This window comes from Montipora capricornis, chromosome 5 (assembly GCF_036669925.1).
Source record: "Montipora capricornis isolate CH-2021 chromosome 5, ASM3666992v2, whole genome shotgun sequence".
NCBI lineage: Eukaryota > Metazoa > Cnidaria > Anthozoa > Scleractinia > Acroporidae > Montipora > Montipora capricornis.
In genome coordinates, this window is record NC_090887.1 from 10,649,351 (window position 1) to 10,659,201 (window position 9,851).

General features: G+C 38.6%; 2 protein-coding genes across 2 annotated transcripts; both read left to right on the top strand.

Moving 5' to 3' along the window:
• The first annotated feature begins 1,845 nt into the window (after positions 1 to 1,845).
• On the top strand, positions 1,846 to 6,704 carry LOC138048809 (melanocyte-stimulating hormone receptor-like). The gene is made up of 2 exons (XM_068894930.1): positions 1,846 to 1,902; positions 5,364 to 6,704. The coding sequence occupies exon 2, from the start codon at positions 5,406 to 5,408 to the stop codon at positions 6,270 to 6,272; it is 867 nt and encodes a 288-aa protein (XP_068751031.1). The 5' UTR covers positions 1,846 to 1,902; positions 5,364 to 5,405; the 3' UTR covers positions 6,273 to 6,704.
• Positions 6,705 to 7,901: 1,197 nt separating this feature from the next.
• On the top strand, positions 7,902 to 9,163 carry LOC138048807 (melanocyte-stimulating hormone receptor-like). Its single transcript, XM_068894927.1, has one exon. The coding sequence runs from the start codon at positions 8,051 to 8,053 to the stop codon at positions 9,083 to 9,085; it is 1,035 nt and encodes a 344-aa protein (XP_068751028.1). The 5' UTR covers positions 7,902 to 8,050; the 3' UTR covers positions 9,086 to 9,163.
• Positions 9,164 to 9,851: the final 688 nt, after the last annotated feature.

Consider the following 9,851-nt stretch of genomic DNA (forward strand, 5'->3'; position numbering starts at 1 on the left):
CAATATCGTGTACCACATATTACGAAAGGACAACTTCAGCCTACTGAAGAAACAAGCATAGCGCCATTACCAGTTATGTGTCGATCAGACCGAATCTTCAACATCCTCCCTGGTAAACCACGGGCATTTCCCTACCCTCTGTGCCAGAACAGTTTCGGTTGTTTGTCTTAAACAACCGGAACTGTTCCGTGCTTGCCCCTTGCGGCACTGACAACAGTACCGTACGTAGTACATGGGTACTTGACCGTAGCCATTGGCCGAGAAACTAATTTTGGCCGAAAAGCGATCAGGACATGGGAAAACTTAGGTAAAAAATTGTGGGGATATGGGATTTTTGGCTGGGGGGGGAGGGGGGGGTAACTGAGGAGATACGGGATATTTTTTAAAGTAGGAGCGCATTGCGTGCGTGTGGTAGTGCAGTAACTAGACAGTGTTTTCTCAAGAAGCGATCACTAGGGTTTTTTGTTTTCGTGTTTGATAGTTTTTTGTTCAGCTCGAGTGTAGAATCATGACGAACTTTTGTACTTTGTGAGAACTATTTACTACTTGTAGCTTTTGTTGAGTTTTGAATCGATAATAGCGAGAATTTTTGGCGATTTCAACCCAGACTGGACTACTGGATTTAAGCTCTTTTCTTGACGAGATTTCAAGTTATTGTGAAACGTTTGGTACCAAGTTACTCTAATACTGAAATCAAGATTATGGAATTGTAAAACTAGAACTTTGGACTGGAGTATAGAACGCGCAATTACGGAATTTTACATTTTTGAGCACTCTGAGAAATGGAGTTCACATGTTGTCTTCTTGTCTTCGCCACAAACTAAACCAGGATTACGGGACCAGAATTCGAATACATGGCCCGGTTGTTCGAAAGCCGATTACCTTAATCCAGGATTAGCGTAAACTTTTGTTTCATGTTTTCAACTTTTTGGTGAAAGTTTCCTTTGCTTATTGACTTCTTCTAATGTAAAGTTTCACGGAATATCAGCCTTGAACAGCATTTGGGAGTAGAGAATAAAACACGTTTGTTCATTTTTAACCTGAGATTAGCATTAATCGGCTTTTGAACAACTGGCCCAGGATGATAAGTTGTTGAACTGTGATCTGTAATAAGTTTTTCGGATGATTTAAGGCTGATCTTGTAATTTTTGGATGAACGGAGTTAAGGAAGGAAGTAAAACTGTAGGATTTAAATAAAGTCTCATTCCAAAAAATGAATAAATGAAAGATCCCGTATCCCGAGAACCCGCTAATAGGGCTTCCTTGTTTGCATTTGCAAATTTAGTAACATTAATAATGAGTTTTTACAACAGACAACTTCAAGTTATATTACAAATGTTTCTTTCTGGCAATCTCTCGCCATTTTCCGAAGTTTACCTGTACTTGAAGTTCACTGTAAGTTTACAATTTGTGTTAACTGTTTGCGCATTCCAATGACACGCCTTTGGAGGCGTCTTGTTAATTAATTAAGTCCTGGAGTATTTACTTTTATCCGTCTTCCCCTTTCCTTTTTTCAAAGCATTCGAATATATGCTTTGCTATTGGTTTTTGTATTTTAACATTTCCGCTCGGGGGGTTTATCAGAAACGTGAATATTCTATTAGGTGACATTCTGCTTATTTTTATTCTATATTCTTTTTCCAAATAGTCTAGTAACGAACATCGTTTTTCCTGGTAAGCAGGGCATATATTTAGAAAATGATATTCGTTCTCCATTTCTATTTGACAAATTGGGCAAATTCTTTCTGCAGGTTTGTTGAGCGGTCTCGAATAACGTCCTGTCTCTATGGCTAATTTGTGGTTGCTAAGTCGCAGTTTTGTTAGGGCTATTCTGTGTCCTGTATTGGTGACCTGGTGTAGGTAGTCTTCACATTTGTAATTGTCTATCGTTTTGAATAACCGGTAGGTTCTCATTTTGTTGCTTTGGTTAGCATCTTTTCTGGTGTCGTTATTTATTTCACTTAGCCATCCTTGTAGTTCGATATCCTTGAGTCGTTGCCTGATAATGTTTACAATTCCTATGTCTACATAGTGTGCTTTCATCCAGCAACCACTTTAGGAATTTATTTTGAACTAATTCTGCTGGGTCCTTTTCTAGTTTCCCATTGCAATCAATCCCCCACACTTCACTTGCATAAAAGAGTATGGGAGATATCAGTGAATCAAATAACTTCATCGTTAATTTTTTATTTTCTCTGAAGTGGTTTCCCATTTCTTTTCGTAATTTATAGAGTGCTTTAAGTGCAACTTTCTTCAACTCTTGTCTAGCGAGATTAAAGTTTCCAAAAGGACTCGTTATGAGTCCAAGATATTTATACGATTTGACATTTTCCAGTTCATCAGTTCATGGTAGATCACTTAGATAGAAATTAAAAAGAGTAGGTGACATCATGCAGCCTTGCTTTACCCCGGCAAAACAAGTAAAGGCTTCGGTTAATTTGTTATCAATTTTAACTGCCGATTTATCATTTGAGTACATGGATATTAAAACGTCAAGGAAACGCCCTTGCACACCTTCTTTTCTCAGCCTGTCGAATACTTTTTGTCGAGGTATACAGTCGAAGGCTTTTCTAAAGTCGACGAAGCATGAAAAGAGTAAATTTCGGTGTTTCTGTGGCTTAGATTTCACGTATTTGTCAATAAGCATTTTTAATGTGAAGATGCTATCAACTGTGCCGTGCATTTTTCTGAAATCACCTTGTTCAGCTTTCAAGATTCCGTTTTGAACCATGTAGTCGTACAGTCGATTGTTGAGGATTGATGTAAAGAGCTTGCCTAACGCAGAAAGCAAAGTGATACCTCCGGCGGTAATTTTCAACTTTGGATCGATCATCCTTTTTGTGAATAGGCACAATGAGGCCAAAGAGCAGGGTATTTGCCAGTAGCTAAGATTCTGTAAAATAAATTTACTAAATGCCCTTTGATGGCGTCCTTTCCGATTTTTATTACTTCATTTAATATATTATCGATACCTGGAGATTTGTTTGCCTTCAGTTTATTAACTGCAGCTTCGAACTCTTAATCATCAGCTATTGGATAATGAAGTGAGCCTTCCACTCTTTCGTTACTGTGAGTTTCCATATTCGTCTCTGGATCTAGTATATTATTGAGAGGGGTCGCATTCTGTTGCTTAAAGTATTTATAAAACTGTTCCGTACTCACTGTTTCATTTCAATGTGTTTTTCTTTTTCCTAAGTTAAATATTTTTCCTATTTGTCGCCACTGAAGTCTCTTTAGAGTTCTGCATATCGATATTAGACATGCCTTTGCTAATTTATTCCCGTTTCTTCCGTTTACAGGTTTGTTTGAACCTCTTCTTTTTGTCGCGCAGTAGTTGTCTCAGTTCTGAATTACTAGGGTTTTTAGAAATTTTCTCCCCGAGGGATTGCAAGTTTCCTTTTTCTGTTTCGCATTCCTGATCGGACCATTTGTTTTGAGATTTGCATTTAATTTTGCTGCTTCTCGCTTTCAATCCCGCTTCTTTGCATGCTTCCACCAAAGTTTCACTTATTAATTCAGACGCAGTATATATACTATCATGTTTTACAGCTGCCTCTAACCTCGATTGAACTGTTTGTAATGGCACGGGTCCCAAAAAGGTTCGGCTCGGATAAAATTTGCAGTGTAAACAACCTGTCAAAACCAAATTTCATCCGTGCCGAACCAAAATTCTTACCTGAACTGGGACCTTCGGCGAGGTAGTCCGAGCACGGGGAAAAATGGTACGGGTGCTGAAAAAATAGGCACGGTTCGGATAGAACAAGTAGTGTAAACACTTTAAAGGGCCAAATTTGAGCTTTAATTCATATAGGCTAGCGGTTTTTTTGTGTATATTTCAAGATGGCTGCTCATTCTCCACCAAAATCACGCGGACGTTCTTGATTATAATTGAACTGCGCATGTCTACAAGAGAACTTACCCGGGCCCAAACATATTGGCCCGGTATTTTTGATACGGTAAAAATGGTGTAGTGTAAACAAAGTTTGCCGAGCTTTTTTTAGGCACCCGTGCCAATTTCACACAAGCCGTGCCGAAAATTGTCTGTAGTGTAAACCGGGCTTCAGGATACCGCCCGCTCACGATCAAAGAAATAAATAAAGTATATTATTAAAGGGGCTAGGTCACGCTATTTTAGGTCAAGTTTAATTTTCTTAATTATGAGCTATAAACGAAAAATTGGCAGAGCAAGAGTCTTTCATTCGCAAAATCACGGCCACATAACAACTGAGAATGATTTTCCAGCTTTGTAAATGACATTTTGATATAGACTGATATAAATTTGAAAAAAGGTGGGCCGACGTTTTTCAAATTTACCCAAATTCAATCCATTTCAATCCTCTCCAGTTTTGTCCATCCATGTCCGTTCTTGGCTTCCCTGTGTTTTGTTAGAGTTCTTCTATAGTTTTGAATACTTATTTTGATATTTTAGTTAATTCTATGACCATCCGATCAAGGCTGAAATTGCCTAAAATTGCGTGACCTAGCCCCTTTAAGTATCGGCTCTCGCTCAAAATATTTAGTATCGTTATAGACAATCACGATTCTTTCGCCTAACGAAATTATATCCATTTTTCCCTAAAACTTCTCTTGTTCAAGATTTGTTTTGTGAAGAGCTCAATTTCGCCAAAACAAAACAATGGAATTCAGTGGAACATTTCACTATCTTGACGAAGTAACATATCTCCATATTTTCATTATCTCGTGCGCAATTAAACTTAATGACCACTGGTGATATTTTCCGTTTTGGGGGCAAAATGAAAGAGGAAGCTGTTTACCCCCGACTTATTGCTTGAGCAAAACAGTCTTGTCTGTCACAAAAGCCTTCTTTCACTTGGTCTTATGATTGGTCGGCTCAGGATAGAATACAGAGGAGCTTCCTTGAAAACCATTTCCCATGCTATTAAATTACACAAAACAGAAAAATAAACCAATTTTAGAACACAAGTTCACGTCGAAATTAGAAATAGGAATGGCCTACAACACATGCCGTTTTTTTCAATGACGTTGAGCTGATCAAGTGAATATTAAATATAAATATTCGAGATCATCGATACTGAGATTTGCCAGAGAAGTATCGTAACCTGTTAGAATATCGGTTAAATCGATACCATTAGTTACTCATTCTTAATTATTTTGACCGAATCTTGTCAATTAAACAGCAAGTTGACCTCGTCCCATTTTAACTTTGAACGACATTGAATTTGACTACAAAAACGATATAGTAATATCGAATGGAGAACGGAATATTGATACCAAGTCGATACTGGAATTGGAACTTCCTTTATGGGCGACTTGGATAATAAAAAGGTTAATATAAAGGATAATAAATGAAACCGGAAAACGTTATTTGTTTTTTGTTTCAGAATTAAAATCAAGAAAACAGGAGCTAAAAACTGGGCCGCGTTATGTCTGGTCAAGAAACCATTGCCCTCGTGAATGCTATCCTGAATGGCCCATTTGTTCTTGTTTCAATTTTTGCCAACGCATTGGTGTTAACCGCCATATGGAGAACTCCAGCTATGAAGTCTCGACCGTCGATGTTGATTCTTTGTAGTCTTGCGCTTTCAGATCTGTTGGTTGGACTGGTTGCTCAACCGATCTACATTGCAAAGGAACTCTCCGAAGATCCTTCGTTGCAAAAGATTTGGGATACATTGGGCAACAGCCTATGTGGTATCTCGATGTGGCTGATAACGGCTAAAAGCGTAGATCGTCTCTTGACGGTCCACTATCATCTGCGATATTCAACGGTGGTGACCATATCCCGAGTTAGATTTATAGTCGTTATTATTTGGTGTGTCAGCTTTGCTTATTCCGGTGTCTACTTTTGGGATATTTTTTGGTATGACCTTTTATTAGCAATTTCCACAGGCACCTGCCTTGCCATTTCCACGTTCTCCTACATCAGCATCTACCGAGTTGTTCGCCGTCACCATTTCCGTATTCGGATTCAAAATGCAGCTGTCGCTGTTGAGGGAAATGAAAACTTGCATATAAAACAACTTGTAAAAAGCACTGTGAACACATTCGTGTTTCATATTTCTATGTTGGCTTGCTACTTTCCTATGTATATTCTACTGTTTCTCTATTCAGTCAGCTCTTCGCATAACCTTTGGAGAAAGGAATGGAATTTTTCTATGACTCTCCTTTTGGTAAATTCTTCTATTAATCCATTTTTGTACTACTGGCGACTTCGCGATCTTCGACTGGCTATCAAGGAGACAATTAACATGTTACTTTGCAGAGGAAAACCAGCTGTCAACTCAAGTTGAATAAGCCTTAAATCGAAAACGAATTACTTAAACGGGAACTGGCCGATTTTGACGTTTTATTGCGCAGAAATGTAACAGTAGAATATTCTTACTCTTATATTTATATGCATGTGATCGACGAAAATTGAAATTTGGCGATTTCATGTTGTTTAGGGAGGCGGGCAAGACTAATAAAACGCGCGTCGAATGTGCAGGACAATTTCCTGTCCTGCATTATAAATTAAGGAAAATTTAGTTTTATCAAACGTGTTCTCAAGTGTATTGAGGCTTGACCAACCTAATTATTGTGCATATTTTTATTTGAAGGAAAACATTTATATCCTTTACTCAAAAATGGGGAACATTCATACTTCAAAATGGGGGCATTAACACGTTTAGTACAACTGTGCCTACTGAATGACTCCTTTCAATGTGGTACTCCGTATTCAACTTTTAAGATATTTTGGATGTTTATGATGTCACGTGACCTATTTTCCTCAATTGTTCATTGCTCTTAACATGTGGACATAATTAAAAGGCGGCATGACAAAGCCTTTAGAAGGGGTCATCGAATAATCAAGAAACAAGATTGAATTAATATAATGTGGCTGAACGTTTCCCATTTTTGAGAAAAAAATATTAATGTTAGTTGTAAGTCGATTTTGGGTCACGTGGCAAGAATGTGATAAGGAACCATAAAAATTCTTTGACTTGGGCCATTTTAGTTTCAATAGGAATAAAACGCAAACAGCGGTTACAAACATTTGCTTGAAATGCATAACATACGAAACGTTAAGTTTATAAAAGTTATGCATTTCAAGCAAATGTTTGTAACCGCTGTTTGCGTTTTATTCCTAGTGATAAGGAACTTTTTGAAAAAGTTATAACAATACCAATAACCAACTGCCTGCCAAGTTTCATAGGCCCTGGACAAATGCTTTCCCTTAAAATAAATATATGCATAATAATTAGGCTGGTCAAGCCTTAATACACTTAGCTCGAGTTGACAAAGGTCGAATTACCACCGTGAACGATTTGGAAAGCTGACATTTCTAGCGTTAGCCCTTCGTCAGAGTGTTGATTCTCCCACCGACGCAGCAACAGTTTCTTTAGAAATTATACAAATCTATATAATGTAACCCAACGTTTATTACGGGCACCGTGTCCGTAGGTTGAAGTTCCTTAGATCGCCGAACTCTGCGTCGGAATGATGCATTGGTTTCCCTGCTCCAACAGGTTCTATCCCCGCCTACTATAGTATTCGTTCTCTCTCTCCCTCTCCCTCCCTCTGGAAATGATATGCGAGGGGCGAAAAGAGCGAGTAGCGCGGGCGTAGGGATACGAGGGTCCACGCCACTCGCGGGCTTGCGGCTTCGCCCCCAGGTCGCATATCACGTTCTCTTGGCGGATTTTCGAGGAAAAGAGAGACTCCTCGCAGTCTAGGGCAAAGGTTACATTTTGTAGGAATGTCTTTTTTGGCATTGACAGATGCTACCATTTTAATAGACAATTTTTTATGCAAGGATCTTGGGAGATCTAACCATGCAGCAAATAATCTGTAGATTTAAAACAAAATAATACTGCAAGACTGGTTTTACGGCTGTGAGGAAATATTTTTTTTATATTTCCTCACAGCCGTACAACCAGCCTTGTAGTATTACTTTGTTTTAAATCTACCATTCTAATGCAGCTCTAATGCAATATTCTTCATCGCACAGCAGTTATTGCATTAACCGCAACTCAGCCCACGAAAGATAATTTAAAACGAACTGTGACTTTTAAACCTTTTATCGTTTCGCATGAATCAAGCTGCAATAAAAGCCATATATACCAGCGACACATGTATTGGGTCACTAAAATTACATTACTTGGACTGTGTAAAAAGAAAACCGGAATTGTGTGCAAAGCTATTATTTGGCCACCAAAAGACGAACATGACTAACTCGACAGTGGACAACCACAGCTTAGCTATCATTGTCATTGTTAATAGCTTGCTTAATGTTCCACTAATGTTAATCTCTGTCGTTGGAAACTCATTGGTGCTGGTTGCTGTCCTTTTTAATTCTCCTCTTCGCTCATCGTCCGTGATTTTGCTTTGCAGTCTGGCTGTGTCCGACATCTCCATTGGTTTGATTGTGCAGCCATGTTACATCGCCAAAGAATTCACATCTAGTGGAATCTTACTAGAGTTGACAGCGATGATGGGCTTCGCTTTCTGCGGAGTTTCATTCGCTACTATGGCTCTCATAAGCGTCGATCGGCTCTTAGCTCTGCGATATCACATTGTTTACAGAACAGTGGTTACTCTGCCCCGTTTGGTTGCAGCTATGATGTTCATTTGGCTAGTCCACTTTATTTTCTTAAACAAAGTTTGGGTGCCAGCGGAATTCCTTTACGCCGGTGTGGCTTTAATATTCCTTTACATCGTGGCAGCCACAACTTCTTACATTGGTATCTATAGAATCGTTCGCCGGCATCAGAGACAAATCCACCTTCAACACCAAGCGGTTCAAAGCTTGAAGACGCATGCGTCAACAACGCTAAAGTTCCTCTCATTACGACGCGCTGCTGTAAATACATTTGTGTTTTATATCTGTTCAATCGTTTGTTATTTTCCATGGCTTATTTATCGACTGTGTTATGGCGATTATTTTGTCTCCAACCAAAAAACAGGCTGGATTTTTACGACAACTTTGGTATTTGCCAACTCGTCGATTAATCCATTCTTATATGGCTGGCGTCTTCGCGAACTACGCAAGGGAGTTTTAAAGATTTTAAGGAAATTGTGCCGAAAACATTCACAGGGAAACCGATGCATGCGTCCTACTGAATAGCCTAGTTACGACATCTCAATTCAGTTTACAATAATATGGCCGTTAAAAATGTATGAGAAATTTTGTGAACTTTTTGTCTTTAAATTTTTCTTGTGTTATGCTTATGATATATGTAGAACAGTTAAGTGGTAAATTTCTGGACGTTAGCACGATGATGACTCGTTAGAAAGTTACGTGGCCTAAAGCTGACAGAAAGTCTCTAGAAATTTCGAATAGTGAGCAAAACTTCCTGAAAACATATTCAAAATTGACTTTCGTTAAAAGGAAATCACTTTTTAATAATTCATATTTCTTTAGCCAACCACAACCAGACACTGGAGGAAATGAGCCAGTCGGGGGAAATTGAAACTCTAGGTGTCTGCAAATCTTGCGAAATTTACAGGGAAGCGAATTCACTCTGCAGGATTTAATTAATCAATCGATAACACGATGTCTGTGCTTTTAAGCTTTTCAAAAAGTGCATCTTTCAAAGAGATCTCAACAGGATTGTTACTTAGGTTGCATAAGAAGTCCGCAGCGGCCTTTAAGTAAATGTTAAACACGCTGCGGCAAAGAACCTTTATTTATACTATGAAAGGGGGTTGATTTGAGGTTAAAGTTTATGGGGGCCGGAATAGGGAAAGTATCAATTTAAAAAACTGCGTTTAGAAACCTAATCCACAAAAGAAATTGCAAAACAAAGCCTCCACTACCGTGAGAGGAGCTGTTTTGTGTACTAAATATCCTGCCGAAGCAATTAAGCAATAGAGCAGTACAATTTGATTGA